The following is a 24,638-nucleotide window of genomic DNA, read 5'->3' as shown; positions in this document are numbered from 1 at the left end:
TGCCTCAGTCTATCATAGTTCATTTTGGTTACTATAATAAGACACCAGAGGGAGGCTAGGTAACTTATAAACAACAATATGACAACTTATTTCTCACTTGGAAGTCCAAGGTAGAGATTATGGCAGATTTGCTGTGCTTTGAGGGCCTACATGCTGTTTCACAGCTGTCTTCTTTTATGTGCTGATATGACAGAAGTGATGAGGGTCCTCTCTCCCAGACCCCTTTTATGAGGGCACCAATTTCACTCATGCTCTACAGATCCAATTGCTTCCCAAAGATATCACCTCCAAATATGATCACATTAGTGATTAAATTGCAGCATTAGAAACTTTGGTGGGCATAACATTCAGCCATTAATGCAGCCCAACCCTCTCAGCCCTCTGACTCTGTCCAGCTTCTTTCTGGCTCCCATACCCTGTTTTTCTGCTACCCTCAGCCTATTTGATGTTCAAGGTGCAGATTCATATCTGTCTTCTGGTTTAGAGTGGCAGGAGAGTGGAGCACCCTGGGATGGGATGCTCCTCCATGATTACTCAGTGAGCCTGGTGGGGTCTAGAATGAGGGTTCAGGATAATCAGATCAAGACAAAATCATTCCAAGAGGAGGCACAAACTGGCAAGGTTGGCTAACAATTGTTGTAGGGGTACGTAGTGAGTTGCTTATTGTATATGTTTGTTAACCTTTTGTATACATTGAAAGAATTAATGGGAGAGAAATCACCCCCAACAAATTACCTAATGCTAAATAAATAAAAAATAAAGTTCTGTTCCTTCTGACGTTTGAGCACCAGCCTCCCAGCTTTGCCCCAGATGAACACACAGCTAGAACTGTCCTGCTGATTCCCTAGACAGGAGGTGGAAACTCACTTGCCTGTCTCACTTATCCTGTGTATACTTTGTCTTTGCCCAAATAGAATGTTGTTTTCAATTGAATTGATTGACACTACTTAAAATTCTAAGTGTTGCTTTGATATATTGTGTAGTAAAATATATTTTGCACTATGATGAAATAAAGAATACTTATTTTATAAGAGCAAATATGTAGGTTACATGAACATCGTCCTAAAATGTTTATGCATTGTTTATCCCTCTCAGTAGCGCTATGGGGTGGGTATTGATATGGATTTAAGAGAGCTTAAGAAGTGTTCCCAAAGCCTCATAGCTACTGGCCTGTAGAGCTATGAGACAAATCTATGCAGTTGGTCTCCCGGCCACTCCACTGAACCGAGCTCACAGAAATCTCTTTCCCATCTTAGAACAGAGAAGATACTGCAACACATTTTCTCATAGACGCAAGCAACCAAAGCTGAGTAACTTCAATTCGCCCAAAGGCAGAACAGCTTCTGTTCTGTCCCCACTGTAGCATGCGTCTAGAGTTTGGGTGGTTTGACCCCTGACCTAGCCCCAGCACAGATGTAGACACTAGATGAATGGCATAGGATAGGTATGCCCCAGGTCAAGCTGAACATCAAGGTGGCGCCTCGGTAGACGAGAAGCCCCATAGGGAGGCAGAGGAGACTGGGGCTGGATGGGTAACTGAAGGTATTCAGTGCATCATTGTAAGAGCCTGGGCCAGCATGGCCTGACTCGGAAACCTGACTCCACACTTAGCAGATGAATGAACTTGGGTAAGTTACTTAGCTTTTCAAGTCTCCACTTTCTTGACCGAAAAATGAAGCAACTCCAACCAAGGTGGTGAGCAGAATTAAATGAGAGACTATGTGAAGTCTCTTTGGCCCCAGATCCTATAAATAATTAAATACTTTCCTTTAGTGATAATTCATATTTTCATATTTCCCCTAGACTTAAGAAGCCAGAAGTTGGGAAGACATGGTAAGTATCAGGATTTTGTTGGAGCTTCATTGTGTAAAGCTCCAGGTCTGACTCCGTTTATCCCAGAGCCCAAGCCAATGTCTATAGATGTGGCTGTGTGGGTTAATGATATTCATCTCCAAGAAATAGACACCGACTGAAGGCAGTGTTGAGGAACATTCATGAGCAAATGAGTTCTTAGTGAAAAACTGAAAATGAATTGCTAAACACATAGAATGAGTATATGATGAGATAGAGATGTAAAGTACTCTGGTGCAGTCAGTAGCCATTGTAATATCTACTGAATTATTGTGCAATGTCAATACTATTTTTAAACTAAAGATAAAATATTAAAAATGCCAACAATAACCTAAGTGGCAGACGGCCCCTTCATTTAGGAAGTATTACTGAATACTACAGTGGCCTATGTCCAGAGCTAGATGTCAGCCGGGAAAACGTGAACAAAACCTCCTGGAAGGTACTGTGGAATACTGGCTAGATGAATGGCCGTGCACTCACACTCAGGGGCGTCACATTCACCTTCACTCTGAAGAAAGTTGGCAAAGAATAAATTCTGTTTTGGTGTTGAATTACATTATATACAAAAATATAATCTCAATATACTGTAGATCAAAATGGAAAATAAAAAAAAGAAACAAAGACTCCAGAAGCCATATAAATGCATATTTTCATGACCTTAGGCATAAATTTTAAAATATTTTAATTAGTTCTTAAAGAATTTTATGCAACACATCTTGATCATATTTATTCTTCCCCCATAGGCTCCTACATCCACCCTTTCCACTTTTTATGTCCTCTTTTCTTTTAATCTTTAGAAGAGATTATTTCACAAAAGTAATAAGCATAATGAGAAATATTGGTAAATTGGAATTCAATGAGATTAAGAAACGTTAAGGTACTTTTTTTTAAAATCTAGTCTCATGTCTTAAAAAAACAAAGTGCAAAATTGTATTCATAGCTGTGCTGGTTAGTCTTATGTTGACTTGACACAAGCTAGAACAGTGCTTCTCAACCTGGGGGTCACGACTCCTTTGGGGGTCACAGAGCCCTTTTACAGGGGTCACCTATCAGGTATTGTGCATCTTAGATATTTACACAACAATTCACAGCAGTAGCAAAATTATAGCTATGAAGTAGCAATGAAGTAATTTCAGGGTCGGGGTCACCACAGCATGAGGAGCTATATTAAAGGGTTGCAGCATTAGGAAGGTTGAGAACCACTGAACCCCAGTATCCTGAAAGGAGACTCTATTAAGAAAATGCCTCCGTAAGATGCAGCTGTAAGGCATTTCCTTAATCATGGGTGGCACCATTCCTGGGCAGGTAGTCATGGGTAGTATAAAACACCAGGCTGAGCAAGCCATTGGGGAGCAAGCCAGTAAGCAGCACTCCTCCATGGCCTCTGCATCAGCTCCTGCCTCCAGGTGCCTGTCATGCTTGAGTTCCTGTCCTGACCTTTGATGGTGAGCTATGACATGAAAGTATAAGCTGAAGAGACCCTTTCCTCCCCCCGACTTTTTTTTTTTTTGATGTGATGTTTCATTACATGAATAGCGACCCTAAGACAATAGTATTATAAATGTGTTACAAATCACCCATAATACATAGTTTGAAAATAATAGCTGTCAAATGTAGTCTTACAGCCAGATCTTCGGGCTCCGTTTTAAACACACACACCACTTACATAGCACGAACTGCTAAAAAGACTCCCCCAAAGTTCTGTGCTCCCAGTTATCTGTACATTGAGGTTGCCAAGGTGGTCTTAAAGAGACAGAAGGTAAGGACCTTAAAACTCACTGCAGGAGCGCATTCAGCCCCCCCCCCCCTTCCCCCACTCACCTGTCTCCTCTGCCTTTGTCCCCGCTGTGTCCAGGGCCGGGCACGCAGGCCTCCGCCTGCTCAGCACAGGCACTGTGAGGGGTGTGTCAACCGCCACTGCCACGTCCCGGTGGAGCCCAGCGTCTCCTGCCTGGTGATAAGCTGCCGCCTGCTCTGTGGCGCTACCTTCCACATGTGCAAGGAGGCGGAGCATGCGCTCCTCTGCCCTCTAGAGCAGGTCCCCTGCCTCAACTCCCAGTACGGCTGCCCGCTCTCCATGGCGCGCCACAGGCTGGCCAAGCACCTGCAGGCGTGCCCCGCCAGCGTGGTCTGCTGCTCCATGGAATGGAATCGCTGGCCAAATGTGGACTCGGAGACAGTCCTTCACGAGAACATCATGAAAGAGACCCCCAGCGAGGAGTGTCTGGACACAGCCCTGGCCCTCCGGGACCAGAAGGTGCTCTTCAGATCCTTGAAGATGGTGGATCTTTTCCCAGAAACCAGAGACGCCACCGAGGAGGAGCCAGCCGTGAACGGTGACACCAGCTGGGAGGAGACTGGGGGCGCGGCGGGGGGAGTGGATGGCAGGCCGGGACCACACCGTGGCCTGCCGGCCACCGACGGACAAGCGATGGAGCTCAGTCAGGAGGAGCGAGCCGCCTTGGCGAAAACCAAAGAAGGGATGGACCTGGCCAGGTTCGGCGAGTGGGAAAGCATGTTCAGCAAGGAGCATGCGGCCTCCGTTTTAACAGGCTCCTCGGCCGAGAGTGAAGACAAGAGCGGGAAGGCGGCTGGGAAGGGGCAGCGTCCCGGTGATGGTGGCACAGGGCGCGCTGAGGGCTCTGCGGAAGGGAGGGGACCGCAGGAAAGCCAGAAGCCCCAGGATCTTCCCGCCGCCATAGAGATGACAGGCCTGGCCCCCTGGCAAGATGGTGTTCTGGAAAGACTGAAAACAGCCGTGGATGCCAAGGACTATAACATGTACCTGGTGCACAACGGGCGGATGCTCATCCACTTCGGCCAGATGCCCGCTTGTACCCCCAAGGAGCGAGACTTCGTTTACGGCAACCTCGAGGCCCAAGAAGTGAAGACGGTTTACACCTTCAAAATCCCCGTGAGCTACTGCGGGAAGCGAGCTCGCCTGGGAGACGCCATGCTGAGGTGCAGACCAAGCGAACACAAGGCCGTGGACACTTCTGATCTGGGCATCTCTGTGGAGGACCTGCCCAAGTCCGATCTCATCAAGACCACCCTCCAGTGTGCTTTGGAAAGGGAACTCAAGGGCCACGTCATCTCTGAATCCAGGAGCATCGATGGACTGTTTATGGATCTTGCCACCCAAACATACAACTTCGAGCCGGAGCAGTTTTCCTCGGACACGGTGTTGGCCGACCTCCTAGGCGCTGCCCAACCCGGGGGCCTGCACGTCGAGCTCCACAGCGAGTGTGTGACCCGAAGACACAATAAAAGCAGCTCAGCTTTCACTTTCACCTGCAACAAATTCTTCCGCAGGGATGAGTTTCCCCTGCACTTCAAGAACGTCCACACAGACATTCAGTCGTGTCTCAACGGCTGGTTCCAGCATCGATGCCCGCTGGCCTACTTGGGATGCACGTTTGTTCAGAACCACTTCCGCCCCCCTGGACAAAAAGCGAAAGTGATCTATAGTCAGGAGCTGAAGACCTTTGCCATCAAGCCAGAGGTTGCACCGGAGCTGAGTGAAGGACGGAAGAGCGACCATCTCCCCGGCCACGGTGGGAAAAGCCTGCATTCTCTAACCAGCCTGCCCCTGGAAGTTTTACAATACATTGCTGGGTTTCTGGACAGCATCAGTCTGTCCCAGCTGTCCCAGGTGTCCGTACTGATGAGGAACATCTGTGCCACTTTGTTGCAAGAGAGAGGAATGGTCCTCTTGCAATGGAAGAAGAAGAGGTACTCTCATGGAGGCACCTCCTGGAAAGTCCACAGTCAGGCAAGTAAACATTTGTCACTCATTCATTCAATAAATATTTATTAAGAGCTCTCTTGGGGACAAGTGCTGTATCAGGCATTGGGAAGGGTGCTGGAAAGAAGACTCTCTCAAGCTCAGTCTAGCAGGAAAGGCATATAAACATGTTCGGCAGTACAGATGCCAGTGCCTGCTTATGAGCCTTGCGTGCCTTTCATTTGCTCACTCATTCATTCCACACTGGCTCTATTCTCCACCCTTCTCCACCAGAGACTTCTCTCCGCAGCTTGCCTCAGCTGGCTCCCCTGCCCTCCAGCTTCTCGTTAGACTAATCCAGCCTGAATGTTTCAGTGGTGAAGGGTCCACGCTCCTCAGCCCACCCCTCCCCTTCAAGACACCACAAAGTGGCTATGCCCCTCCACCAGGTGGGCGTCCACACCAGGTGACTTGTTCTACACAGCTGCTTGTTCTGGCTCTACTGAACAGCTTCCCTCTTTCCATGCAACTCTAGGCTTCTAGCTTTGGATATTGCCTCCAGATTTGTAAACCATCCCCTTCCTTCAATCTTACCCCCTCCCCCCAAAAAAAACCCCAAACACCCCATTCAAGTGTATCACTTACTCCCTGCTTCGACTCTGATTGATGTAACAGATAAACAAATTCATCTCAATCTCATGCCAACAAACCTTTAGACACAGGTTTTATTTTGAAATCGTATATGAGTTTGGTTCATTGACTTCCCAAGGCCGCATTGCCTATTTAATATAAAACACTGCAGTATATAACGCAAATAATCTTTTCCTTCTGTTAAACCATGTTCCTTTTCTCAATTGAGTCATCTTCACAGAGTTACAACTTCTACAGAAGTAAGACATCTAATCCATTATCTTGAAAGTGTTTGTAGTATCTTTTCCCATGGCAAACGTGTTGATAATATGAATATAAGATGTCTATTTACATCATTAATATCACTGTTGTGTTTGTCCCTAATAGGTGGATCTTCACAAATTGGTAGGGAGGATTTAGAGTTTGTATCTATTTTTATAAATTATATCCAAAGTATCCTGTATATTTTCCTTAATTATTCATTAAGCAGTCCTCCTGGAAAAATAATTATAAGACTCTCTTATGTATCTATGCCTATATTTGTGTGTTAAGGACCAGCTGTCACCAACCACATTAGTGATAAACATTTGTGAGAACTGTGTACTGCCTCTAGAAGTAATCTAAGACCAGCACATATCTTTCTCAAGCGCAATCAGATGTCAATAATTTAATTTACAAACAAAAAATCCTCACTTTTTTTTTTTACTCATATTTGCCCCAAATTCAAATATTTCTGGTCCACTTTGGGATCTAACTTGGAACAGGCTAATTTCCTTGCAGAAAGGGAGAATGAATTTACATGAGGCTAAAGGATACTCATATGAAAGTGGCTTTTTAAATAAAATGGATAACAGTTGCCCAGGAACAATGATCAAATATGGTGGTAGAGCAGTCAGGCCAAAAGGGCATCAGTGTGTCCAACCTCAGACTCTCATAACAGGTAACTTTGCTACCCCAGCCCATATTTTAAAAATATCAATGTTTGACTGAATGCCATATTCACCAAAATCTCCTTTGAGGTCTTTATTCTAATAAGACCCTTCTTTGCTAGGATATTGTAATTTTGAGTCTTAGAAAACAAACATAAAGGTACATAAATATATGTAAAAGAAATATATTAACTTATGTAACAAAAACATCCAAAGACAACAGCTCCAGGTAAGGCTTAATCTAGCATCTCAAAAATGACCTTTGTTTCTTGTCTCCTCAGTTCTGCAGTTCTGGCTGCATTCTAAGCTAGCTCTTTTTCAGTGTCTCTGGCAGGTGCCTTGGGTTCCTCAGACCCCAGCTTCCTCAGTCCAAGTTCCAGAGCAGAGTCCCAGGTGTGATCATGGCGACTTAAACTGTGTGTCTAGAATTAACACCTGCTGCTCACAGGGGTGCTGAGGAAGGGGTGTGTCAGTCATTTTGCTATCAGGCGTCACAAACAACTACAAAGCTGGCTGGGAAGACTACTAATTAGCAAGGTTCTAGACATTAGATGGAGGAAAAAGAACTCATGAATGTCCCAACAGTCTCTGGGCACTGGGGAAGCTGAACGCAGGGGCACAGAGCCACCTCACACACTGTCCAGACTGTGCCACCTCTGAGCAGGCAGGGCTCACTGCCTGCGCTCACCTGTGAGCTTCTCTCTCCTGACAGATCTGGCAGTTCAGCAGCCTCTTCTCCAGAATCAAGAGCTGGGAGTTTAACGACGTCACCTCCATGTCCGAACACCTGAAAGCCTGTCCTTTCAACATTGTGGAGCACAAGACTGACCCGATCCGTTTGACCAGCATGTGCCAGCCCCAAGAGCAGGCCCAGAAGAGCTTAGTGTCCACGTTTAGGGCCCGACCACGGGGCAGACACACCTAAAGATTTGCACACCACGGCTCCTGGCTTCTCAGAGTTATTGAAAGTAGGACAGTATGGTTTCAGGATGCGTATCTGCTTCACTGGGTCTAAAGAATGTGAAGTCCTTCAGGCCTTACCAACTACACTAGGAGAGTAGTTTTCTGAGCTATGGCTTGTATGATAGTGACACACACAAACAAACACACACACAAACACACACTCACTATATCCTTATCTTATTCCTTTCTTATTTTCATTTCCTAAAATAGATCAGACTGGGGAGAAAATAAGTAACTTAAAGCTATTCAATAAATGAACCCAAATCCTTAATTCTGTAAGCAATTTAGACTGTGATTCTACATTGAGCTGTCCAGTTCATAAACCACCTTCAAGTTCTTGGAGTAGACAATACAAGGACACTGTCTGAGGTGCAGTGTTCTCCCAAGGTATCTTGAGTAGAGGGAACATAGCTGGAAGGTTCTAAAGCTTTGTCTGTCTTGACAACTGAGGGCTTTTAAAAATCACCCTACCATATCAAAGCCCAGATGGGTTCAGTGCAACCCAACAGAATGAACCACACTGGGTAAACCCAGCAGTTTCAAGGCAACCCAACAGAATAGACCACACTGGGTAAGCCCAGCAGTTTCAAGGACACCACAGGACAAAGCAGAATAGCTTGTTGTACAAAGTTTTGGCAACACACAGAAAGAACATCTTTCGAATGAAGAAAAGGCCAAAGGTCTCTAAGAGCAAAGTAGCTCCCAGCTGAGAGCCACTGTCGTAAAGGATGGTACACCAGCAATGGTAAGTTAGGATGCACTCACTCTTTAATGTGACAAATCTGATCTCACACAGCTACTCGGTGGCCATAATTCAATGCAACTCTTACTTGTTTACTAAATAAGTTTTAAACATGTGATGATGCTAAATTGAGAGCCAGATGGAGCTGATCTACCCAATATGGTTTTGTGTCCCTGGGCCACAGTGTAATATGTCCTCCCTGCCCTCTTTAGGGAAACGTGAAACCAGGAACATAACTTATCTGAGGTTAAGCTTCCTTTCCCTCAGTTGGGACCATTTTCCAGCAATCCTAAAAGTTCTCAAGCTAAAGGAAAGGGGAAGGCAAGCATCCCAGGGAATCAGACAGCCAATAATTCAAATGATGAAAGAGCCTCGCCAGTAAGAGAGCTGGTGTCTGGGCATTCGTGTCTTGACCATGGTTCAGAGCTGATGCAGATGAAGAAGCTGATGCAGATGAAGAAGATGGTGTATATGAAGAAGCTGATAGAGATAAAGAAGCTGGTGCCTTTGCAAAGGGTCCTGAAGGCAGCAGAGCAAGTCCATACTGAAAGTGTGCTCATTCTCTGCTTTACTCCTCTCGTGCTATTGTTAACACAATGCTATTATCTATGCCGAATCTTTAGAGTTTCATTTGTGTTTTACCACTGTTTTGTGAGTCATCATTTTCTAAAACTGAAGAGGGTTCTCTAGGATTTTTATCCAGTGAATATAAGTAACCGAAAACAGCTAAACAACGAGATGGGCAAAAGGGAAACGAGTTCTTCTGGCATCAGTTTGGTGCATTTGGAATCTGGTTCTTACCACAGGGTAGAATGAGGTTCTCAAAGCCTCTCAGGGTTTCTTATTAGAGAAAGAGGGGAGTTCAAACCATGAACTCTTGTGTATCTAGTAATCTAGATACACAAGCCAGGAACTGCAGAGACACAGGGAGGGCCAGAGGACATGGCTCTGCCACCATAAGCCACACTGCTGGAGGCGACCTGGCCCAGGAGAGCAGTCAGGACACACTTTCCTCCCCCAGTTTCTATCTCAGGGCAGTATCTAGATGATTGACATCTACAAACATTTTAATAAGGGAATTCGTAATTTATGCTGGAGGAAATCAAGACACCCCAGGCACTCCCTGGTCCCTAAAAATACACTCACTTTGTGTGAAGAGTACAGACATAGCAAAAGGGACCTTTTCTGAGATACCAGGTTTGAGAGAAACCAGATAGCTCCTCATGGCTTCAGTTTAAGAGTAGTTGAGGAGGGTGAAGAGGGCTGTATTGCAAGCATAGAGCCTGGACAGGAAGACATCTATGAGTGGAAACCTGTGACCAACATCACCCTCAAGACAGGCAGCCTAGAGGTGCAAAGCAGCTGAATGCAGCAGGGGAAGGCTATAGGAGTAAGCCCCAAACGACCTGTGGCCTCAGCAGCATAGCGACTTGAGAAGGAAGCTTGTCTTACAAGAAAAGGTCAGATGGGAAGCAAGGTGAGAACTAGAGATAGGTTTAAAGCAACAACAAACAGCGCTGTACAAGCCTAATGGACGTGTGATGCCAAATCAAACTGAAACGGAGAACACAGGTTTGTGTATCTACGATGACTTATCTCTATACACCAGCAACCCCAATATCTTTCTAACAGGAAATAAAACCTCCTCTGCACACGGAAACGCTAAGGGGATAAGTCTTGTGAGTTAGGTCTAGAGACAGACTTATGACTCAGTGCCATAAAAGTCATCATTAAAATCCAGCAGTGTTGGTCTTGAAGAAAGGCCAACCAAAAGTCTAGACTATGCGGAGCTCTAGAAAGGTGGGGCCGCCTCTAAGAGGCCCTGGGGCTGCTGTGATCTCAGCTATGAATCGTAGTACTTCCATCCAAATGCCTTTCCTTTTTTGGGAGCTGAAACCAATGTCAATACCGCTAATGGCTTTGGCTACTATATCTATCAAGCAACGACGCCCTACTTCAGTCCCTGACTTTTGCCTGGATTGTATGCCAGCATCTTCCATCTCTGCCTTTGCTGGGGCTGGTTAAGGCCACTTTGCCTCCCTCGTCCCCGTATTGTGCTTGGGGAGGCATGTTTTACTCACTATGGCTAGCTGCATGTCCTCATCTCTTCCTACCCGTTCCCACTCTGGACTACACGGAAGCCTCATGAACTTTGTCCATCTATCCTTTCCTGAACATGGGTTCCAGTTGTCCTGGTTTCAGGAAGCCTGGGTTTTCCCAAGGCCCTAGGCGCTCTTCGACCTCACCTAAATTTGTTCTTTGGTGTTATTTTCTTTTGGGCAACCATCCCTTCCTACTCCCAACCCTTTAATCTGTGCTTCTCCCTCAAGAATTCCCATGTGGCCTGGTACAGAAGAGGACAATGCAGCCACTTTTGTCGAGAACTGATAGACTAAGATCAGAAAGAAGAGGAGAACCTCCCCTATCAGTGGACCTGGGGAAGGGCATGCATGCAGAAACGGGAGGGAGGGTGGGATCAGGAGGGGAGGAAGGAGGAGCTTATGGGGGGATACAAAATGAATAAAGTGTAATTTATAAAAAATAAAAAAAATAAATGTTCTGCCATTTAAAAAAAAAAAAAAGAATTCCCATGTGCCAGGAGAGGGGGGGGATGGCTCAGTGCTTGCCTGCCAGCCATGAGGACCCAAGTTCGACCTCTAGAACCCATGTGAAATGCCAGATGTGGCAGCTTTTGCTGACAATCTTGGTCCTGAGGAGGCAGAGACAAGAGGCTCCCTGGGGCTCCCTGGCCAGCAAAGCCTAACTGGGGAGCTCCAGATCAAAGAGAAATCCTGCTTAACAAGGGTGGGTTGTACTCCTGAGGATTGACAGCCAACGTTGCCCTCTGGCCAAACACACGTACACCTGAACACACAAGTGTGCCTGCACACACACACACACACACACACACACACACACACACACACACACACAATCATCAAGTGAGGAAAAGGTCTGGCTGTTTTCCCAGGTAGGAAGCTAACCTCATACAACTGCAAAAGCCGGTAGAGGCTGAACCACTTTAATCTGGATGTCACCTGACTCCATTATTCCATATTGATGACATTCACAAGTGTGACTGACACAAACCTAGACACATAGGAAGAAAAATTTTAGTTGGGAAAGTACCAATGTAAGATTCCCCCATATGCAAGTCTGTGGGGCATTTTCTTAATTAGTGGTTGCTGTGGGGGAGGACCCCGCCCACCAAGGGCCATACCATCCCTGAGCAGGTGGTTCCAGATGGGATAAGGAAGCGGGCTGAGCAAGCCATAGGGAGCAAGCCAGCACTCTTCCCGGCTTCTGCTCCAGCTCCTGCCTCTAGGTTCATGCTCTGAGTTCCTGCCCTGACTTCCCTCAGCGGTGGACTGTGACCTGAGGGCTGTAGACTGAAATAAACCCTTTCCTTCACAAGCTGCCTTTGGCCGTGTACTTTATCACACCAACAGAAACCTTGACTAAGGCTACAGGCTTGTCTGTTTTGAACTGGGGCTAAGTTACAGCAAAATGAACAGGCCTAGCTCCGGACCTCCAAGGCACAGGATTTGGGCAGTGACGAGAGGACCACATCCTCATGGCCATGTTAGAGGGGTCTTCTGGGTGTACCTGAGAGAGGGACAGAAGGTCAGGGCCAGGGAGGCCTGCGTTTAAAATCACCACTTAGCCCAGTACAAAGCTGAGCCGTAGTCTCACTTTATTTTTAGTCTTAGGACTAAACAGAAGGGCAGTTCCAATTTGTCTCTGAAGGGAAAAAAAAAAAATGAGCAAAACCATAACCAGGCAGATCAGGCAGCCTAGTGAGAGCTTCCCTCTAAGCTAGCACATGAGGAATCCCGTCAATCGAGAGGGAGGAGAGCGGAGCTGGAGTGCTGTTGATGGAGGCAGGGCTGAAAGATGATTCCATGAGCTCCCCCAGGGATGAGTGGACACAGAGCGAAGGCTGGTTCAACCCAAAGCTCTTGATGAAGCAGGAAGGGGGGGGGACTGCCAGAACCTCAGGCTTCCCTTGTTTTATCAGGTCCTTGCAGCGGAACTGCGGAGTGGGTAGAGGGAGGCAGTGCAGCAGAAGACAATGGGCTCTGGTCTCTAGAGGAGCTTGACATAGTTTGCAGGAAAGAGTCCAAAGTGGCCATGGCAACGGCCCCGCCACCAGCCTTCATCCACCATCTCAATGTCAGTGATGATATCGTCTGGGTCAAAGGAAAGCTCATCGCTTCCCTCTGGGGAGGAAGTTGAGGAGACATTAGGATGGTCCCACAGGAACCCCTCTATGCCTCCCTGTGTCCATTCTAAGCCTCAGGGAAGGAAACAGGCCTGGTCTCCTGGGCCCTTTCTTGACCCGAAGAATCCACCCCTTTTCCTACGTATCAGGGGCCACCAGGTGTTCCAGGCCCTTCAGGTGGCTTCGAACTTACCTCCTTGGTAATCATACAGGGCTACAGCAGAGGTGCTCAAGTCAGCAGCCCCAGCTGACGATCCTGAATAATGAGAAATATTAGCATCAACACGGAGAAGGGAAACAGATCCTGTTGGGCGGAGGGGAGAGTCCTCCTCCTTCTCTGCTGTCCCCAAACCGACCAGATTTGGGAGGAGCTTTCCCCTCCCCATTCGCCCCACTCACCAGCCTGGTAGGACAGAGAAGGGGTGTCCAGGGGCTCCAGCACATCCTCGTAGTCTCCCTCTGCTTCCTCATCCCGCTGATCTAACTCCCCAACATCCTCATAGTCATTCTCGGGTTCAAGCTCAGGCTCAGGCTCAGGCTCAGGCATGGGCTCAGCTTCATATATAGGCTCTTCCACCACCTGGAGGCCTTCTGGAGTCCTAGGGGGAAGTGCTGGGGGCTCTTCGTTGTCCTTAGGAGAGATGTGTGGACCAGGGGGATTCAATGATGGCTTCATGAGATTGCTAACACCCTCACCAGCAACCTCTCCCCTGCCGTTTGGAAGCCTTTCTTCAGGAGTAGTCTGTTCTTCATTCCCCAGCCTCCTAAAATGCTCACCCTCTCACATCAACTCCCCAGAAATGACAGGAGGGGAAATCAAGGTGTGAGAGGAGGGTTGTGGAAAGCAAGGCAGAGGCTGTGGAAAACCAGGAGAACATAAAAGCGAAAGCACACTATTGGGCTACCACAGCCAGGAAAACCGGCTGTCCAGGCCTGCCCAAGACTGGGGAGTTTCCGGAATGCAGGACTTCCAGTGCTAAAACCAGAGCAGGCAAGCAGGATGGTTGGTCACTCCTAAACAGCCCTCCTTCTTAAGACGTGAGAAGATGAGTTGGGACAGAGAAGCTCTGGGGCTTACCTCCAGTGGATTCTGTGGTGGACTCTGCCTCACAGGCAAAGAAGGTACAGTGTGGTCTCTTTGGCTCCTCACAGGCTCAGGTTCTGGTGGTGAGAGAGTCTCTGCTGGAGGCCAGACCTGAAGAACAAGGCATCTCTGCACCGACCACACCCACCTGCCATGTTCTCTCTTATACTCACCAAGAACCACCCTCCCATCCTGATGGTCCAGTACAATATAACCCCCGAGATGGGCCCACACTGGAGGTGTTGGTGCCTTCATCTTTTGTTGGTACAACAATGACTACCCATTGCAGCTGGTGACCTGCCGTCTTAGATTTTAATATAGAGACCCTAACAGGTAAAGTCTATAATCTTGGTGGCTTTGGTTTTTGGTTTTTGTTTTCTTTCCTTTTCTTGACTTTTGGTTACATGAGGCCAAGTGCACATACACTGGGTTCTGCTCAATGAGGAGGATGCCTGCCTTATTTGTTTGTTTGTTTGTTTGTTTGTTTATTTATCTGTGCCTATCACTTGGGACCCTGAGATGCCTGTCTGGGAAAGAGACCCTGGACTCTCAATAGCCAGGCACTCACCTCTGAGGAGATCTTCTTAGGCAACGGGGCTGGCACTACAGGCTCTTCCACAGGCGCAGGTGGCTGCTGAGCTTCGCGGCTCATCTTGACCACAGCTTTTCGCTCCTGCTGCTGCCTGGCCATCTGCTGCGCCTTCTCTTCCTCCTCTCGCTTCTTCTTCTCCTCAGCCATGGACTCAAATTTTGCTTTCAGCCCACGAGCACCACTGGAAGCTACACACAGATGGAGAAAAATTAAGGGTGTCCTGGATCGTGAATGGGGGGGGGGGTGACGGTACTTGTGGAAAGGAGAGAACTTGGTTAAATATGCAGGAGGAGAGAGGATGAGAAGGAGACCAAGGAGGGGAGAAACAAGGCTTGGAGATCCTACGGCACTGAAGCCCACAGTCCATATGACAAAAGACCATTTGTCCTCTCAAAATTAAAGAGTTCCCGAACAGGCATTTTTCTCTGTCCATATTTTTTAAACCTGTGTGCCTCTACCCACCACCATCCTATTTCCCCATCCCAAGGGCCTACTCTCTCTGTCTTTCCCAGTAACTCCTTACTCTTCCTTCTGTGTGTCTCTGCCCCTAGTTTCTTCCTTAAGGCCACTCCCCTCGCCACCCATTGGTCTGAATTTTATAAGAGACAGAATCTGGAACTATGCGAGTAGGGATTTCAATTTCCTTGGCTGATCTCAGTAGTCAAGGCTATACAAGGGATAGTTTGGGAGGAGAGAAAGCCAGCAAAGAAAGGAGGCTGGAGGCCACAGAGACAGGAACCGCAAAGACTAACCAGCTTCTACAGGAGTTGTCTTCTTATATGCTGTGGTCGGGGCCTCCATCTCATTGAAGCCAACAGCACTCTGAAGAACAGTGCAGAAGAACAGTGTTTATAGTGTGAGCAAGCAAGAGGGTACTGACCCACAAGGCAGTGCTCAGGGGTAGGGCCACCCTGGGGGGCGCCCATAGCCGTGTAGTAAGCAATGGTTGGACCGGGTTCTCCAATATTATCTGGTAGATGACAGAAGGGTAAAAGAACTCCATTGGTGGGCTCAGCTCTCCTTTTGAAAGACCAATGGACTTACAAGCTCATGGTTTTCAGCCCAGTTACCTAGAAGGAAGCAAGGCCCGTGCTTATGTGGGAAAAGGAACTGGTGAACACACAGGACAGTGATATTATGGAGCAGAGAGAGACTTAAGATATGATTAAGAAATGACTGAAATGTCACATCTTTCCTCTCTGTCTCTCTGCCACCCTCTGCTCTTCTCAGTTAAACCTTAGGGTGCGGAACTCATGCTCCTTAGGTGTTAAAACCCAGCATGCCAGGCTCAGGACCCAGCTCCAAGAGTTCCATTTTTCTTCTGCCTCTCTCTTCCCTTGCCAGCCTCTGCGCATCCCCGTTACCACAGAGACACTCTCAAGACCATGGTGTTCCGCATTTACCTTATCCACTCGGTCTTTCTGGATTCCATACTGGCCACCAAAGCCCTTGGCATAATCTGTGGGAAAGAGAAATTTGAGAGTGAAAGCAGGAGATGAGAATTCTGGGAACAGGGAGGTACAGGAGCAGCGGGGATTATGAGACAGGAGTATGGAAGGTGTCAGAGAAAGGGGGAAGAAACGCCAGAGGTCAGAGAGAGACATGGATGATGGAAAGAAAAGAAAAAGTGTTGGGAGTGTGGGGGAGATTGGGAGAGAAGGAAGAAAGAGGTGACTGCCAGGGTAAAACACAAGGAAATAAATAGGAAAACTAGGTGAGCCCTCCAGCCATTCCTGCTGTGTCCCTGGAAAGAGCTCTGTCCCTTCCTGAGGCTGACTGGCGTGTGAGACTCAGGCCAAGCTACCTCCTGCCCATCACCCAGCCTGGCTCCACTCCTTCCCCAGTCCCCTTTCTTCCTTGCCCCTTCTCTGCCCAGCTTCCAATCCTGCTGTCCATTCCACACAAGGTGACGCCCCTCACACCCCTCCTCTCCTCATCTGCCTCTGTATTCTGGGACCCTAGGCCAGCTTCCAGAAAGGAAGGAAAGCAAGGGCCCTCTGCTACCCAGTGACCTCCCTCCTCCCAACCCGACTTACCTGTCTGAGACTCGTGCTTCTCCGTCTCTCCCTTGTAGTCATAGCCTAGAGCTGCTTTGTCCCGTTTATCCTTCTCTACTCCATAGCGGCCACCAAAGCCACGAGAGTAATCTGCAATACACGGGGAAGGCCCAGAGGCCAGCCTCAGCCCACTGGAAGAGGCTAGAGAGAGACTTCTGAAGGAACGAGTGCAGAGTGATGGGGCAGGGAAGGGCTTGGGCCTCAAAGACAGGTGAGCTACTTTAACATGCACAGCACCCTGACTTCCAGCCCAAGACGAGGGGATTACCTCAATGTCTTCCCTTCTTCAAGGAAAGGCTATGTACGGAGAATATGACAGGCAGACATATGAGCTCTGTGTTGTTTCTCCACTGCCCACCTCTCAGAAAACAGCGAAATCTCAGCCAAACCTAGTAATTTTTTAAGTAGTGAAGCTCAGAAAGAAGGAAGAGGGAGAAGGAAGAGATGGAACTGGAACAAGAAGAGGAGGAAGGGGTGGAGGAAGAGGGTAGGGGAGGAGGATATGATGCTGGCTCCAGAAAGAAATACAAGAGTCAGAGCTATGCAAATGTGAGGATGACTGTGAGCAGACAGTGGCAGAAAGCCCAAGTGCTTTAAAGTCAAAATGTAACGAGCCGGGATTAGGACCTGGGATCTGTGGTTCTAAAGTCTATACCGAGAGTGGGAGGGAAAGGGCATGGAAGCTGAAAAGGAGTTCTGCCCAGTCCTGTAAAATACCTAGGAAAATCCTGCTCACTTGTACAGGGAATGTCAAGGGGTCTTGTAATGTGTTCAGTATTTGACACGGGGAAATTTTACCAGTAGCATTTGGAACACCAGTCCTATGTATCCAATTGTGGATTATAAGGTTTGTTTTGTTTTTCAATTATAGGATTCGGGAAGTCTAAGCTAAGAAATTAACTTAAATACTGACCTCGGCAAATACTTACATGGTGGGTTCTGGGAGACGGGTCAGTAAAGTGCCAGGCAAATATGAGGCCCTGAGTTCTGGTCCCCAGCACCCAGAAGCTGGGTGTGCCAGTGTATGGCTGTGATTCTGAAGCTGGAGAGGCTAGGACAAGCTGTCCTGGGCTTGTTGACCTGCTGAGGGTCTTGTCAACTCGGTGATCTCCAGGGTTAAGGAAAGACCCTATCAGCACTGACACACATGAGCACATACGTGCCTGTGCATTCACACACAGGAGCAAGCACAAGCAAAGAAACGATATTCGTGGAAAGATTAGCATGAGGGGGGCAGCATGAATACACAAAGTAGACGGTAAGAAAGAATGCATTCTAAAAGTCAAGAGGGTACAGCAAGGAAGAGCCAGCACCCATCAAGAATAAGGAGACACTATAATTTATTGGGCTATCTAGACAAAAATGGGACAACTTCTTAAAAATCAGAATATTTTATAACCAACCTAAGAAAACACAGAAATATTCAATAGATCTACATCAAGTGAACTCAATAAAAGCAAAAGCAAACTTAAAAATACAGTTAATACAGTTCCTCATGTTGTAGTGAACCTAACCATAAAATTATTTTCGTTGCTACTTCATAACTGTAAATTTGCTACTGTTGTGAATTGTAGTGTAAACATCTGTGCTTTCTGATCTTCTTAGGCGACTGCTGTGAAAGGGTGTTTGGGTCCCTGCCAGTAGGTTGCGAACACTGCTAAAGCAAGTATATTTCAAGTTAGTTCCTTAAAGAGGGCAGGATCCATAATGACAAGACACAGGAAGAAGAAGGCAGTGTTGCAACAGAACCAAAGGGAACCTCCAGGGAGGAAAAGATCTTAAAATTAAAAGCTTAACTGTATGTTTAAAATATAATTGACTCAATGGCTGGCTCTTCGGCCCCTCCCAAGGGAGGACCAGCCTTGCTAGGCCACAGAAGAGGACATTGCAGCCAGTCCTGAAGATAGCTGATAAGCTAGGGTCAGATGGAAGGGGAGAAGGTCCTCTCCTATCAGTGGACTTGGAAAGGGGCAGGGAGAAGATGAGGGAGGGATGGTGGGATTGGGAGGGAATAAGGGAGCATGATACAGCTGGGATACAGAGTAAATAACCTGTGATTAATATAAAAAAATAAAAATTATTATAAAAATATAATTAACTAGAGTTAAAAGAAGAGTTAGGGAACTCCGTAAGGATCTAAGAGAATTACCCAGAATCCAGCATGGGGAAACAAAGACATAAGAAACAGAGAAGAAAGAAATTGAGGAACTCTGAGAAGGGAATTAAAGGTCTAACAAACATCCTGTAGGAGTTCCCGAAGAATGAGAGAGAAAGCTGTAGAGAAAGAGGAAAACCTAGCAACTTTCAGAAAAGAGGCCATGACTGAAGAGAAGCAGAGAGTCTCAGATGATAATAAAAACAGAACTAGAATCGAGTATCAGAAACAAACAAATAAATAGAACTCACCTTCTTTTAATACTGCCCACTTTTTTACTACTGATGTTTAACCCAGAACCTCATCCATGCCAGGCAAATGCTCAGTGACCTACATTCCCGCTCCTCCCCGACCCTTTTAACTTTGAGGGAGAGTTTCTTTAACGTCCATACTGGCCTTGAACCCACTATGTAGCCCAGTCTGGCCTTGAACTTGACATTTTCTTGCCTCAGTCCTCTAAGCAGCCAAGATCAAAGATCAGTGCCACCAGGCCTGGCTTAACTTTTATTTTTAATTAAAAAAAAACTCATCTATTACCTATAAAAAATGACAATTGGACTGACATGAGAGAGACCCCAAACAATGAAATAATGTTTTCAAAATAATGAAGGGAAAAACCATGATGGAAAACACGTAGTCCATATATATATATATATATATATATATATATATATTAGTATATATATATAATCTCCCCATATATATAGGTTTTGTTGTTGTTGTTTTGTTGAGACTGGGTCTCTCTATGCAGCCATGGCTGTCCTGGAACTGGTTATGTAGACCAGGCTGGCCTTGAAATCACAAAGATCCACCTCTCTCTCCCTCCTCAAGTCCTAGGCATAAAGACATGTGCCACCATGCCCAGCACCATTTTATTTTATGTTTGAAACTAAGATATAAACACTATACTGGACAACAATAATATAGATGGTAGAAAGAGTATAACTAAAATACTGTTTCTATATTATTCACAAAGATAGTGGTTATTTTAAATTTTGGTTGAACGTATGTGTTAAGTTTTAAAAATAACAAATTCCAGAACAAAGGAGAATATTGGACCTTCGACCCTTCAATCAGGAAAAGAAAGGGTTAGATAGACTTGATCAAGTTCCCGGAATGAATTGAGAGAGAAGCCAGCCCCCAAGCGGAACTGAAAAGTGTCCGGAACAGTGTGGCACTGGAAGCAGGGAGCTGTGAGCAGGGAAGCTGGCTAGCCAGGGGCCCAGGTGCTTGCCTTTCTGAGATGCGTGCTTCTCCACTTCTCCCTTGTAGTCAAAGCCCACTGCTGACTGCAGAGAAGGGAAAGAGAAACCGTTAGTCATTGCTCTTTGCTTCCTCCCTCTTGACTTAGCCTTACTTTCGACTCAGTCCCAGAGGCAGCGTTAGGGACCCGGGGCTAGGTTTGGAGGTTTGAAGTAGAAACAGTGTCACAGAGCAGTCAGCGTGGGCTCTGGACATTACACCTTCTAGATGCAACCCCACTTTTCCTGCCTGTAGTTGTTTAGCTTTGAGGGAAATTCCTTAACGTCACTGAGTACTGGTCTCTAAAATGTTAGATGTGTCTCACCCTCCACAATCTCTCTGTCTGAAATACTACAACAGCTCAGCAGAGCAAGGTATCTACAGCATCTTCTCTGAGTTACTCAAAGAAGGGGCACTTTTTTTCCTAAGTAAGCCACACACAGAGACTAAAAGGAGGCAATGGGTAGTAAAGGCTTTGTAAACTGAAAGCTCGTGTGCACATGGGCTAGTCACCTGGCTCCCAGTGAACTGCACTGGTTTCAGCATGGCCTCCACAGGGATGGAAGACACAGGTTTGGTGGGATGGGAGCTATGAGTTTCTAAGTAAGGGTCAGCTTTTGTCTTAAGAACTAACTAGTTTCTCGGCCTGCCTCCGTCTCCACTTTCCTCTCCCTCCTCTTTCTCTGGCTCCCCTATGTCTGAGGCTGTCCTCAGATTCCCTCGATAGACAAGGATGATTTTGAACTTGAGGGAAGACAGAAGATAGCTGATTCTTAGATGAATGGACAGCTAGGGAGAGGGGTCCTGGATGAGGCCAGGCTAATCCCTGAGTGCTTCCACGTTAGATGCAAGACAGTTTACTCCGGGACTCTCGCCCAGAAGAAATGCCCTCATTGCTGTTTTTGGTTTCTTTCTTTCTTTCTTTCTTTCTTTCTTTCTTTCTTTCTTTCTTTCTTTTTCTTTCTTTCTTTCTCTCTCTCTCTTTCTTTCTCTCTCTCTCTCTCTCTCTCTCTGGCAGGCTACTGGTCCAACTCCTAGCTGGCAGGCCAACTTTGTCCTCACCCCACTGTGGGCCATAGATAACCCACCAGGTAGGTTTAGCTGGGCAAACTCCATGCTAGGAGACTAACTCCTCCCCCTTCCCACTACACTGCAGGCTACTAACCATGAGGCCCTGTGGGGTCTGTGGGTTTTCTTCTCTGCAATTGCCAAGGTCACCACCAGTGTTTTGCTCAGTCAGATCCTTGCTGTCATTTAAAATGACACAATCACTAAATGCATCCTGCCTAGACCAGCACAAGAAGAAATGGAAGCAAGCTTTGTTCACACACTGTTAAGAAGCGTATACACCCAGACCCCTGCAGAGCAGATGCTGTTCCCTCTCCAGACGCACAACATTATGCAGGGGGCTCTGGCTCTAGCATGTGTGTCACATGCTAGTCCTGCTGCAATGCCTCTTACACGTGGTAGACCGCGTGCACAGTTCTCATCCTGTGATTCTTTACTCAGTGGACAAATAGCTCTCCTTCTCCGATTCTTGATTTCTAGGATGCATTGGGTTGCTTAGGTGATGCAATCTGTGCTTGTAAAATGCCAGCTAACAGCAAGGGATTGGACGGAGACAACCAGGAGAAGCCTAGACATTGCAGGAAATTCTCTCTTCTTTCTAGAACCATCTGTGCGCCACATGACATTATTGTCTCTAGACATGTTTTCTCTGCTTTCCTTTTCTTTTACAGCATGCTTTAAACTTCCTTGGTTTTGTTTGGGTATATTTTCCCCAACAGTGAAAACAATTACTGTTCTATCACTTAGCTGACTTAGCTGCTTGGATTTAGGCCTACCTAATGAGCAACTGCCGAGGATCATCATCATCCTCATCATCCTCATTCTCCTCCTCCTCATCATCATTTCTTACCCAGGTGTAAAGAGTCTCCACCTCATTCCTCTCTCATTCCACATCTTATTTATCTCCCTGCCCCTTTCCTTCTTCCTAATCCTCTCCCTTCCTGTCCCTTGTCACTTCCCCTTTCAGAAGAGACTCCAACCTGTACCATGAAAGAGAATTCGAAGTTGATATCGTAAGGCAGAATTTAAAGCATCAGGAAGCCACCATCCTTGCTCCTCCCACCGCACCACCCTGTCCTCCATTAGTAGTGTGCTTTCTCTTTAAAATTCCTCTTGGGCACAAAAGAGTCTCTATCAACACTCCAGCTTCACAGATTATTGTTCAGTCCTTCACCTTCTCAAAGCACTGTGGTCCTAATTAGTTGACTGGTTTATTTGCTTAGGTAGGAGATTCTCTCTTCTCTCTGCTAATGGCCTGAGGAACCCCAGACCTGCCAAATGTAAATGGATAATTTGATGTTCAGCATGCAGCCCCCAGCACTAGCTGTCCGAGCTCAGTGCCAGCACCAGACACCGATGGCCCACTCTCCTGTCTTTCACCTGAGAAGCAAGGACCTACACTTAGGGCTGGGGGTTGGTAAGGTCCACATAGTTTAAGGAGCATGGTAGAGGGAGAACGCTGCCACCTACCTTGTCTGCCCGGTCCCTCTCAACTCCGTATTTGCCCCCGAAGCCTCTGGCAGCATCAGTCTGAGATGAGTGTTTCTCCACATCAGCAACATACTCGTGGCCCACAGCACTCTAAGGAAAATCAGGGATGGAGTGAACAACAAAGTGGAATGACCTCAAGAAACAGATGGTGATGGCAAATGGATGTTGGGATTCAAGAAATTCCATTCTGTGTCAGATCCATTGCCTTTGACAGTGGTGCCAAGGAACCTATGATGGGGGATAATGTCGCTAAAGAGCCATTGCTCAGAAACCTCCAGGAATGTACTGGCAGGCAGAAGATAGAGAAGAGACAGCCAGAGATGAAGGGAGAGGAGAGCTCCAATGGGGGAACTACAGAGCAAAACGAATGAGCAAAGCCTGGGCACACCAGAAGACACTGACTAGATAACGTGACAAACATTTTCACTCCATCAACCTATATTTGTCCAATTTTACTTGTGTGGACAATCAAAGTTCAGAAGTGAATTCTGAACTTTCCAATGTATACACAGAAGATCACTAAAGAGCCGAGGAGAGGTTCTGTAGGCAAGAGTCCTTGCTCTGCCAACGTGAAGACCTCAGATCAGATCTCTAGCACCCACAAAATAAGCACAGGCATGGCTGCTTGTACCTAGAACCCCAGCATGGGAGGGTGGAGACAGGTGGATTCTGGGAGCTCCCTTCCCCAAACCAGCCTAGCTGAAATGATGAGCTTCACATTCAGCAGGAGATCTGTCTCAAGACACTAACATCTTGCTGTGTTAGAGGAAGACATTTGACATCCTGCTGTGCCCACCACACACACATGCACACATTCATGCACCATACACAATACATGCATACACATACGATCACATAATGCAGTAAAGTGGCGGTTCTCAGCTTTACTAATGCTGCATCCTTTTAATATAGTTCCTCATGTTGTGGTGACCACAACCATACATTTATTTCACTGCTACTTCATAGCTGTAATTTTGTCACCGTTATGAATCGTAACGTAGATATCTGATTGTAGGATATCCGATAAGCAAACCCCAAAGGGTTATAAGAGAAGGTGCAGTAGAGGGAGAATACACAGCCTTTAAAGGCAGCAAACAATTCTATCTCCTATTTTTCCTTTTCCACTAATGTTCCCTGTCTCTTCAGTCTAAGTGTGGCCTAGCTAGGATTGAAACCTGCTCCCAAAAGAAGCTTTAAAGGAGAAAGGTTTTATTTTGCTACAATTCCAGGTTAGGGTCTTTCACTTTGGGGAAGTCAAGGCAGGGACTTGGAGGAACTGTCACATCCACAACCAAGAGCAGAGGAAATAATCGTGGGTGCTTGCTGCTCAATTCACTGTCTCTACACTTACACAATAAGGACCAAGGTCTAGAGAACAGTGCAGCCCACAGTGGGCTGGGTCTTCCCAGATCATTTAAAGTGATTGAGATGGTCCCCAGACACGCCCACAGGGCAACCTGATCTAGACAGTGCTTCACTGATGCGCTTTTCTCAGGTGGTTCCAGATGGTGTTGAGTTGACAACTAAAACTAACCATCACAAGGGGTCACAGTGCACCAGGAGCTGAAACAGGCCAGCTGTTCCAATGTCCTGACTTTCTTTTCTATATCTTGTGTGTTGAGATCAGGGAGAAAAAAAAAATTTATACACACACACACACACACACACACACACACACACACACACACATATGTGTGTGTATACATATTAATGTTAGGCCCAGCATGAGCCTAATTTCCATAAGGGATGAAGAGAATTCAGGAGACCAGGTCTCATCAATGCAAAATCGCAAGAGGTTTATTTTAACCTTGTGCAATGGGGTCACCCCTGCCGGTCAGCAAACACACACACACACACACACACACACACACACACACACACACACACA

At 46.7% G+C, this 24,638-nt stretch overlaps 2 protein-coding genes across 3 annotated transcripts in view; one reads left to right on the top strand and one right to left on the bottom strand.

Moving 5' to 3' along the window:
• Nucleotides 1-1,102: 1,102 nt before the first annotated feature.
• On the top strand, nucleotides 1,103-8,291 carry Fbxo40 (F-box protein 40). The gene is made up of 4 exons (XM_055625236.1): nucleotides 1,103-1,107; nucleotides 1,804-1,833; nucleotides 3,565-5,623; nucleotides 7,847-8,291. The coding sequence occupies exons 1-4, from the start codon at nucleotides 1,103-1,105 to the stop codon at nucleotides 8,057-8,059; spliced, it is 2,307 nt and encodes a 768-aa protein (XP_055481211.1). The 3' UTR covers nucleotides 8,060-8,291.
• Nucleotides 8,292-12,481: 4,190 nt separating this feature from the next.
• The window catches only part of Hcls1 (hematopoietic cell-specific Lyn substrate 1), a 24,928-nt gene continuing 12,771 nt past the window's right edge, over nucleotides 12,482-24,638 (bottom strand). For both annotated transcript variants that reach the window (XM_055625258.1, XM_055625259.1), the window contains exons 5-14: nucleotides 22,730-22,840; nucleotides 20,184-20,238; nucleotides 16,774-16,884; nucleotides 16,141-16,196; nucleotides 15,490-15,559; nucleotides 14,714-14,925; nucleotides 14,140-14,256; nucleotides 13,461-13,692; nucleotides 13,255-13,317; nucleotides 12,482-13,059 (exon numbers count right to left, since the gene is read on the bottom strand). In XM_055625258.1, coding sequence (XP_055481233.1) covers nucleotides 12,926-13,059; nucleotides 13,255-13,317; nucleotides 13,461-13,692; nucleotides 14,140-14,256; nucleotides 14,714-14,925; nucleotides 15,490-15,559; nucleotides 16,141-16,196; nucleotides 16,774-16,884; nucleotides 20,184-20,238; nucleotides 22,730-22,840 — 1,161 coding nt within the window. In that variant the 3' untranslated portion in view covers nucleotides 12,482-12,925. The remainder of the gene's footprint in view (nucleotides 13,060-13,254; nucleotides 13,318-13,460; nucleotides 13,693-14,139; nucleotides 14,257-14,713; nucleotides 14,926-15,489; nucleotides 15,560-16,140; nucleotides 16,197-16,773; nucleotides 16,885-20,183; nucleotides 20,239-22,729; nucleotides 22,841-24,638) is intronic.

Source organism: Psammomys obesus, unplaced genomic scaffold (assembly GCF_907164565.1).
Source record: "Psammomys obesus unplaced genomic scaffold, mPsaObe1.curated_primary_1811, whole genome shotgun sequence".
Taxonomy (NCBI): domain Eukaryota; kingdom Metazoa; phylum Chordata; class Mammalia; order Rodentia; family Muridae; genus Psammomys; species Psammomys obesus.
The sequence above is the reverse complement of the archived record's forward strand: the minus strand, read 5'-3'. Positions and strand labels throughout refer to the sequence as shown.